Genomic DNA, 12199 nt, shown 5'->3' with positions numbered 1-12199 from the left:
GTGGAGTGTGCAGAATTCTGTATAGTTCTGGAATTCGTAATGAAATTTAGTCTCTTACGCCTTGAAATTTCTCACGAGACCGTTGCAGTATCTGAACTCCATTAAATAGATTGATTGAGAAAATGTACATTTTGCATCTTCGATTTTGATGCATATTAGGTACGAGTATATGTCTCTTTAGGGGAATCTTCGAGGGAACGAAGGAATAAAACGCTGCATCATCCAGTGGATTAAATTTTAGCGAAACAGAGTAAGGAAGGATGCATGTCGATTAGCTCTACTCAACGTTTTCCCTGTTTGAAATATCCGTCTTCTTCCCTAAACTTATACCAGCGTCAATAGAAAACCACAGTGGACATCCTCCCTTCCTCCTCAACATGCTCAGGATCTCCTTAATTGTTTTAAGTACAAAGGCTGTCCGGCGAATCGGTTGTGATAGATTCAAACTGAAATGGATCCTTTTTATACGCTTTCGGACTGAAGACCACTTTTGCTTACCCTGTTCCATGCCGGTGCAATTGTCGAGTTGAATGGGCACCAATCTCTCAATCTCGTCATCTGGGGTCTGAATCCTGGTTCGTCATGGATGTTCATGTCCGTCTTTTACGATTATAATTTGCACAGCGTTGAACGTAATTATTTTGTAGGATAGGTGAATGCGTTTATGCACCTGGTGTCGGACTCCCGCGACAGTACGATTTCGGAGGACCAACTAAACACCTCCCTCCCGCTAGAGACCTAGAATGAAACCGTTTGTCACATCACCTCTGGTTGGCCTTTCTGCTCTCCCATCTTGGGGAGCCTTCAAGTTTGGGAAGTCTTTTCATCAACGGTAGGAGAACAAGAAAAGAGAACTCTTAGCTCAAAGAACTCCTAGCCATTCGGCTCATCCTCATCCTCCTCATCTATCTTCTTTGCTTCAAGAAGAACCCGAACGTAATGCGCAGTGCGGCCCACCTGCCAGCGCTCATTCAGGAAATCCAAGAATTTTCACCCTGTGACATCCGGAACGCGAGATATTGGGGAAAATCTGGAGAGAAAGGGTTAGACTGAAATCGAGGAAAATTGAAAATTTACACGATACGCGGGTTACAAAAATGGCGGAAAATGTCAAATCGTCGGATTCCCGCGCAAGATACCTCGTTCGAATGGGGAGGTGCTCCACATTCAGAAAATGCAAGAATTTTTACGCTCCTTTCCGGAACGTGCAAAATGCAAAATCGGCGGATTCCCACGCGAGATACCTCGTTCGAACAAAAAGACGTCCCACATTCCGCGAATGCACGATTTCTTACGCTGCGACATCCGGAACGCGAGATATTGGGGAAAATCGTGAGCTGGAGGGTTTGGCTGAAATCGAGGAAAATTGAAAATTTCCACGATACCCGGGTCGCAAAAATGGCGAAAAATGCAAAATCGTCGGATTCCCACGCGAGATACCTCGTTCGAACCGGGAGGCGCCCCTCATTTCAGGAAAACCAAGAATTTTCACCTTGCGACAAGGGGACCGGGAGATGTTGTGGAAAATCTGGAGCTGGAGGGTCTGGCTGAAATTGAGGAAAATTGAAAATTTGCAGGATACCCGACGGATTCCCACGAGAGATACCTCGTTCGAACGGGGAGGCGCCCCAAATTCAGGAAATGCAAGAATTTTGACGCTCCGACATCCGTAATGCGAGATATTGGGGAAAATCTGGAGCGGTACACCTGCCAGATACTGAGGTGTGTCTTTATGACAATGCTGTCTGAGGAGAACTAGTCTGTGTTAAAAAAGTATTGGTTCCAACTTTCCACAAAAAGGTGTGATCGGCGTCCCCCACAATGCGATTGCAAAGCATACAGTCAGTAGATTATGCGTTCCTAATATTGTGCAAGTAAGACTGAATTCCTCCGTGCGCACTTAGAAGCTAGGCAATGAAACCGTCAGCCTCTCTATTCTTTTGATTCAGCCACGCACCTAAGTTGCCAATGAGCTGTGCCACCCCTTTGCCTCTTATCTCGTTTTGCCAAGAGAGCTGTCAATCATTTAGTGTACGAATTAAAATAAAATTCACTTTGAGTCCGTTTGGAAAGGATCGTATGACCATTTTATTTAAGTTCCAAATTTAGACTAAAGACTACTTACACTATTTCTTACAAAGTAACCTATCTTGTAAACATTATCCTATCTTTATCATGTGTCGCGCACATGTCCATATTGCATTTTACAATGCGCAGGTCAAAGTGTCTTCATTAATGAAGACACATTTCTTACGAAATAGGGTACAAGCAATATAAATAACATTATGCTTGTACCATTTTTATTATCAGGCCCGTTCACACATGTTACAAAACAAGATGCGTTCTTCGAACAAGGTCCTGTTATTATCTTAAGATAAGAATATGTCTACAACTATGGTACAGGCAATATAAAATACATTATGCCTGCACCCAATAATATTTATTCTATATGTATACCCTAAATATTTATATTGTGCTATTACTACCCCTCCCCTTAAGCTGATTCGTCCCGAATCTGTTTGTGATCGGCGATGTAGCGTACGATACGTTCGATTTCATTTTCGACGTCGAAATTCACAGGTCGGTTAGGTCGTCTGATCGTCGGCTTACCACGGCATTTTCTACGCATTACTATGATACCAGCCGGAATCACTGTTGCCACGACGAGGACAAATGCATACCATGCATACTCATTGTTGTTGACTTTGTCGGCATCAAATTGTCGGATCTTCTCCAAATTGCGGAGATGTATCTTATGCAGGTACGGCAATGTCAGCTGTGTCGAATGTGCTGACACATTAAGCTGGAACTGCTTTGAAATTTGCGGAACCACTGATGACACCTTACCTGTAACTTTGTACAGTGTGTCGTTGACGAGAATATCCTCTTCAAACTGTACGAGGAATGTACCCGTAACAGTCACCGAGTGATTTTTCTCTACTATTGTGGCTGTTGCATCATTAATGATCAATGTATCATCATCAACCCTTTCGATTGGTGAGATGTGATATGAAGTGACCGTTTTACACGTTGCGACGTTTCCATTGAAGATCATTGCAAGGCATTTATCAAAACGATCGTGCTTGCAGACTGCTTTGCCCTTACCTTCCTTACAATTAACCAGTGGCTGTGTGTTTTTTTTTGCACTCGGCAACATACCTATTGCTTAAATCTAATATGGTATTGTTATGAATTACAGGGTACACAACTATGAGAGAACAAATAGTAATTATATTTGGTACTTTAACTAAATATTTTAAATATTTAAACACATTGTTACTAATATATATTTGAACAGTAGAAGATGACGTCAATTCACTTATAGTAATGGGCATTTCTTCCTGTTTTACGATTGAGAGGACCCCTTGGTCTGTTAAAATGACAGGATTAACAATGTTTAATTGAGCAAGGGTAACCGAGTAGACAGCGTTCGTTAATAAGGATATTACTCTTTGATTTCTAATGGTAATAATTTGAAATAACTCAGGAAATCTTGGTTCGCTGATATCATAATACTCTTTTTTTATTAAATTTATGCGCTCTGTCAATTCATTAATTTTCTCAGTTAGCTCAGAATTAACTTCTACCTGCTGATTTTGTGTGCCTACTAGCCTAGACTCTCGTTCTCCTAACAAAACAAAGTCATCGTGATCAGGTGTACCAGCAATAAATTTGATAGCAGAACCAAGGAAGTCGATTGATCGTCTATGCCTGCGTTCACGAAGCTTTAGAGACGACAATAATCTAGACATTTCATTCGCATCTGCGTCCAGTGATTCCTTCTGTTCCGATATTGAAAACATTTATCTTAAATCACTAATATCTCCTATTATACTTTCAAATTCAATATTATGGATAAGGTATATATAATCTTCGTACAGTCCCACGTCCCCTTTTCGTAATGATATATTATTAGATGAACTATAGTCAAAGATTTTACCGGCGACGGTGGTGACCAATGTTAATCTGGATAGAGAAACATTAACGAATATTATCTTTGTGCACCTCTTTACCATCTACTAGTACCGCAGTACCTAAATCTTTCTGCACATTTTTCCTATCATACTTATTCGAAAGCTTATTCCCACAACGTTTATTCCTTTTGACAAATATTTCTTGCCCCTTTTTAAATTTTCTATTGACCCTTTTTTTGTTGTGATAATTATTTTGAGCTTTTTGGGCATTTAACAAAAGTTTTTCCGTATTAAGTTTATTTGAATCAGAGATGTTCCAAAGTAAGTCAATAGGTCTTGCTTTTGTTACAGAGTGTATAGAATTGTTATACTTTATTAACGCTAATTGGATAATTTCACTAAGATCTGTTAGTTGCATATCCTTTTTTATCGCTCTCGATATTTCTGCTAGAGTTGAATGGAATCTCTCGACTTGTCCATTGCTTGTACTGTGCATAGCTGGAACTTTATGGTGAGACATACCAAAGTGGTCCCTAATAAGGGATTGTATAACATTTGAACAGAGTGATGGCTCATTATCCGTAACTAATGTTTTCGGATTTTTGAAGAAACCAATTATTTTCGTAAGAGGAATTTTAATATCTACAATTGAACGTGAATCAATTTGTTCCACTAGAGCATATTTTGAAAATTTGTCTATGCACGTAAGGAAGTAGTTATTCTGAGTACTGTAAATATCCATATGCAGGATTTCACCAGGATATTTGGGTAATGGCGTACACTTCATAATTTGCCTTTTCGGATGTCTTTGGTATTTAGACTCTACGCAAATTTTACAATTACTAACGAATTTTTTTATTTCCTTACGAAGTCCAGGAAAAAAGTATGTATCCAGAATTTGGTCATAGTTCTCCTTCGCTGAACGATGCGCTCTATTGTGTTCCATTGCAATAGTTTCCAGCTGATCATTTTCATTTATTAAATCCATCACAATCTTTTCGGTATGCTTAAAACGAACCGAGGGAAACAGATTGATAATATCATTCTGTATTTTTCCAAGAATTTCCAAAGAACAGTGGAGTCCATTAACTACCTTCGCGTCAACTATCTCCTTTAACTTTGAATATAGACTTTCGGTGTTCGAAAAATCAATTTCGTGACGTAGGTACCCATTAAACAATCTAATTGTTGTTACTTTTAGATCCTTGCCCACCGAAAGAATAATCTGACTTTTAAAGCAATTTATAGGCGTTGACACTGTCCTAATGACCTGAGATAGGGATACCTCACTGTTATAGCAATTTCCGCTAGATTCACCATTTCCAGTAAGATTCTGAATATACTGGCGAGATAGCGCGTCTGCGACAACATTTTGAGACCCAGGCTTATAATGAAAAGTCGGTGTGAATTCTTCGATAAAGCTTTTCCAACGCTTTAGCTTGGTGTTAGGATTTCGATCAGATATCGCGAATGTTAGTGGTTGATGATCGGTATAAATGTGAAGATTGTTTACTCCATAGAGATAATTTCTAAGAGACTGCAATGCCCATACTATGGCAAGCATTTCTCTCTCATTGGTCGCATAGTTTTGCTCAGTCGCACTAAGCGTTCGTGATACGAAAGTAATCGGATGTTTGTCCTGAGATAACACAGCACCAATTGCTACCGATGAGGCATCAGTTGTGAGCTCGAATGGTCTGCTGAAATCCGGAAAACGTAAAGTAACGTCCTCTGATACTAAAATCTGCTTTAACTTGTTGAAGGCATCTTGAGCATCCTTCAACAATGTAATTTTCTTTTTCTCTGACTTTTTTGCACTAACATTACTATTTTCTCCTCGCAATAATTGAGTCAAAGGTTTTGCAATTTTTGCATAATCACGTATAAACCGTCGATAGTAACCCGATAATCCTAAGAAGGATCTAAGGCCCTTAATAGTAGTTGGCTCTTTGAAATTAAGAATAGCACTTACTTTGCTATCTGCAGTTTTTAAACCATTTTCAGATACAACGAAACCCAAGAACTCGAGTTGCGTTTTGAAAAAATTACATTTTCCCAATGAAATGCGCATATTCGCATCTCGAAGCTTTTTTATTACTATTTCAATATCTTTTAAATGACTCTGAATATCGGAAGAAAAAATTATAACGTCATCAATGTAGACGTGGCAACGGACTCCTATGTCGTCCCTTAATACATCATCGATCGCTCTCTGAAAGATACTCGGAGCATTTTTCAGACCAAATGGCATTCGACAATATTCGTATTTGCCATTATTAACGGAAAACGCCGTTTTCTTACGATCTTTTTCTGACAACAAGATTTGATGAAAACCTGACTTTAAATCTAAAGTAGAATAATACTTGGATTTTCCTAAATTCGACAATATAACTGAAGTATCTGGAATAGGATATTTATCCGAAACAGTTTTCGCATTTAGTTTTCGAAAGTCAATTACCAGACGTAGTTTAGGATTTCCCATTTCATCTACACCCTTTTTATTAACTACCCAAATTGGGTTATTATAAGGAGAAGAACTCTTTCTGATTATACCATCACGTAGCATAGTTTCAACCTCAGAATTTACAAATTTAGTTGCCGTCATCTGGTATGGGTAACTCCTTGAATATATTGCTTCGTCAGTGGTAGTTTTAATCGTAGCCACAATGTTAGTATTATAAGGCAATGCTTCATTTGGATCAGCAAATGCTTTTTGATTTTCCGTAACGATTTTCTTAAACCCGTCTACACCTTCCTCTGGAATAGAATTGTAATCTAAATCCTGTAGGAGATTTATTTGTGTGCTATTAGAAGGAAAAACCTCTTGAATTCCACCTATATAATAAAGTTTACTACCAGTGACATCAATCATTGCATTGATTTCCTTTAGAAATCTGTAACCTATAATTCCATCCATATCATTTATTTCAGACAATACATAAAAATCAGAAGTACGTCCCATAATGCTTATCTGACATTTCGCGGTGATACGTGTTTCCCCATGAATGGAATGTACATCAAATTCATCGTTTTTTAATTTAGATACACCAACTAGAAATGGAAGATTTTTCACATAGTTTCTTTCGGCACCTGTGTCCAAAAGAAGTTTAATTTTCTCACCGTTTAACAAAGTGTATTGAACGTATGGAAGACATGCTTTTGATTGTAAAATGTCTACAACAGAACTATCCTTTAATTTCTCTACCCGGAATGTGTTCAATTGATGTCTTTTTGAAAAATTATTGTTTGATGATTTCGAACGAAAATTATTATTTTTTCCCGAATTTTGTCTAAATCGAGACGTTGATGGATCTACATCCATTGGTTCAGGTGGAGATTGAGCTTCATCTCGGGTAGTTTTGTTAACCACTTTATAATGTGGACTTTTACCCAAATTACTCGTATGTTCCCTATCAGAGTTCGAATTAGCAAAAGCAGCGGCGAAATTATAGCGTTGTCTGTTAGACTCTAGTTCCTGTGCGAGAGCCAAGGCAGATGGTAAATCCTTTGGTTGACTCGCAAAGAGAGTATCACCGATAGGTCTTTTAATACCAGAAATGAAAATACGCAATGCGTCGTCTCTATACTTTTCATTCAAGGATTTCAAAACTACGCTTTCATCGCCATATTGCATAATAGCTTTATTGGTTATTAAAGTCAATTGTTTTTCTACCATATCATAAAATTGTGGAATAGAAAAACGACCTTGTCTAAGAGTAGACAATTCCTGCTCGAGTAAATACAGTGGTCTCTTATCGGAATACGTATGGTCCAATCTAGCCAATATAGCGTCAAAATTCAGTGGTGTACTGAACGACGATAAAACCATATCAGCAGAACCAGTTATTTTGTTGCGGATAATAGCAACAGCTTGATAATATATGTCAGAACCAACATATGGTTGATACGGCTTTATTGCAGCTTTGGCTGACTGTCGCCATGATGGATACTTATCCATAACACCGCTAAACTCGTGCATTGATTTTGGTAAGTCAAGCCTCATATTACCACCAACAACCCTACTTGTGATGGCAATTTCCTCATACCTCTGTACAGAAGGACCTGGTGTCTTCAGTTGCTGTAAAGAAGACTGAAATTCTTCCCTTAATTGCGAAACAACCACATTAATATCACTCTGTTTTTCAACAGGTGGTGCTGACGCTCGCAGTTCCTGTATGGTAGAATGAAATTCCTGCCTTAACTGAGAAACAACACTGTGAATGTCACTCCCTTGAGTTGACGGACCTGGCTGAGATTTCAATTCCGCAATTGCGTCTTGAAATTCCTTCCTAAGCTGAACAGCTAATGAAAGGTTAACCCTTTCAATCATATTCGAAATAGCTTCGGCAGATAAAGACATTTCTATTACTTTTTTTCTAAGAGATTTAAAAAATTTAAACTGTCGATTCGGTTAACCCTGTAATCGGCCCTTTTTAAGCTTAAATTTCTCAATTTAATATATTAGGATGTTTTTAAATTAATTATACATACATAATACTCGTACAGATATTCATATCTGTTTGCATACCACCAGTTGATTCGATTCGCTTTGATTAGATATCTCGTTCACCCAGTCACAGTCACTTGTTGCAATATGTAGGTACGTCTGAAAACTCCGCTGCCAGCCGCTTCACTCGATTATTGTTTCGTTTTAAATTCGCACGATCGTGAACATTTATATAACTAAATTTTCACACACTTTTTTACGAAATTAATACCGACTCCTTATACAAGGATTAAAGATTGTGGTTCAAACCACGTTGGGCGCCAATTAAAATAAAATTCACTTTGAGTCCGTTTGGAAAGGATCGTATGACCATTTTATTTAAGTTCCAAATTTAGACTAAAGACTACTTACACTATTTCTTACAAAGTAACCTATCTTGTAAACATTATCCTATCTTTATCATGTGTCGCGCACATGTCCATATTGCATTTTACAATGCGCAGGTCAAAGTGTCTTCATTAATGAAGACACATTTCTTACGAAATAGGGTACAAGCAATATAAATAACATTATGCTTGTACCATTTTTATTATCAGGCCCGTTCACACATGTTACAAAACAAGATGCGTTCTTCGAACAAGGTCCTGTTATTATCTTAAGATAAGAATATGTCTACAACTATGGTACAGGCAATATAAAATACATTATGCCTGCACCCAATAATATTTATTCTATATGTATACCCTAAATATTTATATTGTGCTATTACTTACGTTGCCGTTCTTTACAAGCAACCGCGTTCCTTGAGACCTATCCCTAGCGCATATACGAGGGCTGTCCGATAAATACCTGGCCTACCAAAAAAAAAACGAAAATTTTTGAAAAGTGGCGATTTATTTCTCGACATAGTCTCCTTTTAACTCGATACACTTCTTCCAGCGATGCTTCAACTTCTTTAACCCGTCTGAAAAATACGTTTTCTCGAGGTCTGCAAAGTGGGCTTCCGTGGCGGCTATAACCTCCTCATTCGACTCAAATTTCTGCCCGGCGAGTGACTTTTCCAAGTTAGGAAATAAATAATAGTCGCACGGGGCCAAATCTGGGGAATACGGTGGATGGGGCAGCAGTTCGTAGCCCAATTCGACCAATTTGGCCGTGGCGACGGCGGAAGTGTGAGCCGGTGCGTTATCGTGGTGGAAGAGCACTTTTTTCTTCACCAAATGCGGCCGTTGTTTCCGCAATTCGGCGTCAAATCGGCTCAATAATTCGGCATAGTACAGCCCTGTGATCGTTTTGTCCTTCTCCAGGTAGTCGATGTAGATCACACCTTGTGAATCCCAGAAAACGGCGGCCATCACCTTTCCTGCCGATTGCACAGTCTTTGCCTTCTTGGGAGCACGTTTGCCGGGTAAAGTTCACTGTTTCGACTGTTCCTTGGTCTCTGGAGGGTACCAGTGGATCCATGTTTCGTCGACGGTCACGAAACGACGAAGAAACTCCTTCGAATTGCGCTTAAACAGCGTCAAACACTGCTCTGAAGTGGTTTCACGATTGCGCTTGTTGTCCAGAGTGAGCAAACGCGGCACCCATCTCGCCGACAGCTTTCTCATGCCCAAAATTTCGTGCAGGATATGACCCACGCGGTCTTTTGAGATGCCTACTGTCTCGGCTATCTCGCGTACCTTCAATCGGCGGTCTGCCAATACAAGGTCATGGATTTTTGTAACGTTCTTCTCCACAGTAGCCGTTTTCGGGGCACCGGGGCGTGGCTCATCAAAAACTGACGTGCGACCACGTTGAAATTCATTAAACCAATTTTTGACGGTCGCCATCGAAGGAGAAGCGTCACTGTACACAGCATCCAAGCGTTCTTTGATTTCGCTACGCGATTTCCCTTCCAAAAACAAGAATCGAATCACCGACCGATATTGTTCTTTTTCCATTTTTCTAAAATTCGCCCGCACGCCCGCTTCTACACGCGCTAAAAACAAAACTACAAGTCCTATTCGACTAAAATTTTGACAGTAGCCGTCTACGAGAATGTTCTACACGACAGTAAATACTTCTTGCGATAGTAGCGCCATCGGGCGGAGAGGCCAGGTACTTATCGGACCGCCCTCGTACATGACTTTACTCTCCTTAGACAGAAGGGCAACGGGAGTTATCTCCGGTGCAGAGACACTGCGGTAAGCAAACGCCACCTGCAAAGTTATCCGTCTCTGTACTTGTGCAACGTACTCACGATATACCTCTTTGCCAAAGGCATCAGTCTATACCTTCGCGCCGTAGAGCAAAACAGACTGTGTGGCACTCATTAGAAGACGTCGGCTGCTATATCTAGAGTCCCCAATGTTTACCATAAGCCAACTTAAGGTCGAAACTCCAAACGCAGCTTTGCTCACTGCTGCTTTGGTTTGCTCGAAAAAGCTTATCTTTGGGTCGAGCGTCAATCTGAGGTACTTGATCGTTGGTTTTGACTCAATTATCCATTCGCCGATCAATATGGGACATAGGGCCGGAATTTTATTTTTAGTCATCCTTTCGCTTACTCCTCACAAAGGCTGCTATATTCGACGGAGTGTTCGATGACAAATGCCGCAATATCATCTGCATAACCGACTAAGTGTAATTCTTCTGGCATGTTCGGTCTTAGCAGACTATCGAAAGAAGCGTTTCAGAGGTCCGGCTCCAGGATGGAAACCTGTGCTACCTCCGAAGTAATATCCATCCTCTATTGACCCTCAGCGTCTCATAGAACAGTGAGCGGTCTTTCAGATATTCCAATAACGTCCGTCAGGAATAACTCGCCATGAGAAACGTATTGTCTAGTGTGTCTACAATGTTTTACCAACATATGGAATTAAAAGCATTTCTAACATGAAGTCTTACGAGGAACACCTCCCGTCGACAACGACGGCTGTGTGCCTCCGCTTGATTAACCGCTTGCACGACTTGCATGACAGCATCCACCGTAGATCTCCCTGTTCTAAATCCGAACTATCTTGCGGATATGTCGCCGTCAACTTCCAATGCTTCAACGAGTCCATTCTTGATAAGGTTTGCGAGTACCTTCCCGTCTGTGCTAAGTATGTAGAGTGGTCGGCATGGAGACTGCAGTTCAGGATTCCCCTCACGATTACCGCAAGCCTCGCTCCTTCTCAGCGGAAAGGAAGAATGTTCTCTTTTTCATTGAGATGATTGCCTCTTCCAACTCGTTAATAGAGAAAAGTAAGCAATCCTTGCTGCCTTCCACACTGCTGCCATTAACCCGTGGTGTTCAGGGAATAATGCCGGTACAATATGGTTCATTTGCTTGGACTTAGGGGAGCAAGATTTTCGTTGAGCTCCGATTTTTCGGGTTACCACTTCATAATCTAGTCCCCTTTCACTTTGTCGACTTCTGTTTATCGGACTGTGGAGTCTCGTTTTGTATGATCTGTATTCTGTTACCTCCTCCCGGTCAAGCAGCGGAGTCCATCATGCTTCTTCCGAAGTTCGACAATTCCTGCCGTACATTAGTACATAGGTTTGGTACGTATTGGTGCCATTTTGACTTGGAAAGCTCCCAGGCCATCGTTATCAGATTCATAACTGAATTTACGACAGGATCAGTGCCACCACTTCCCAAAGTGCCCTGTAGCGCGGCTCCACCTGCTTCAGACTTCGACAAACCTCCCGGTGTTAACTTTCACGCGTTTCACACTAGAGAAGTGCCCCGGGCTGTGGCGCACCTAGAGGTAGCGACAACCAGTTCGAACGCGATATGTATTGATCAATAAGTTTTCCAGGGATTTCGACGTAAAGGCAATGTTGGGAATGTTTCCTTAGCAGCCTCGGT

At 40.4% G+C, this 12199-nt stretch overlaps 1 protein-coding gene and 1 pseudogene across 1 annotated transcript; both read right to left on the bottom strand.

Annotated features, from left to right (window-relative positions):
- Positions 1–6287: 6287 nt before the first annotated feature.
- LOC119660052 lies at positions 6288–8274 on the bottom strand. The gene is made up of 3 exons (XM_038068431.1): positions 7217–8274; positions 6373–7141; positions 6288–6314 (listed from the first exon to the last, which is right to left on the bottom strand). Exons 1-3 carry the CDS (start codon positions 8272–8274, stop codon positions 6288–6290), a joined length of 1854 nt encoding a protein of 617 aa, XP_037924359.1.
- Positions 8275–9680: 1406 nt separating this feature from the next.
- LOC119660386 lies at positions 9681–10286 on the bottom strand (annotated as a pseudogene).
- Positions 10287–12199: the final 1913 nt, after the last annotated feature.

The sequence above is a fragment of the Hermetia illucens genome, chromosome 6, assembly GCF_905115235.1.
Source record: "Hermetia illucens chromosome 6, iHerIll2.2.curated.20191125, whole genome shotgun sequence".
In the NCBI taxonomy this organism is placed as follows: domain Eukaryota; kingdom Metazoa; phylum Arthropoda; class Insecta; order Diptera; family Stratiomyidae; genus Hermetia; species Hermetia illucens.
This window is presented reverse-complemented; position numbering and strand designations above follow the sequence as displayed.

Bases quoted from the DNA above. Each gene is read 5' to 3' on its own strand.
- LOC119660052 (XM_038068431.1), bottom strand. From the start codon at position 8,274: ATGTCTTTATCTGCCGAAGCTATTTCGAATATGATTGAAAGGGTTAAC. The intron at 7,142-7,216 runs GTCTCGATTTAG...TTTTTCAAAAAG, and splicing joins ATGGATGTAGATCCATCAAC to ACATCAATTGAACACATTCC. The intron at 6,315-6,372 runs GTAATTGACTTT...ATCCTATTCCAG, and splicing joins GAAATCCTAAACTACGTCTG to ATACTTCAGTTATATTGTCG.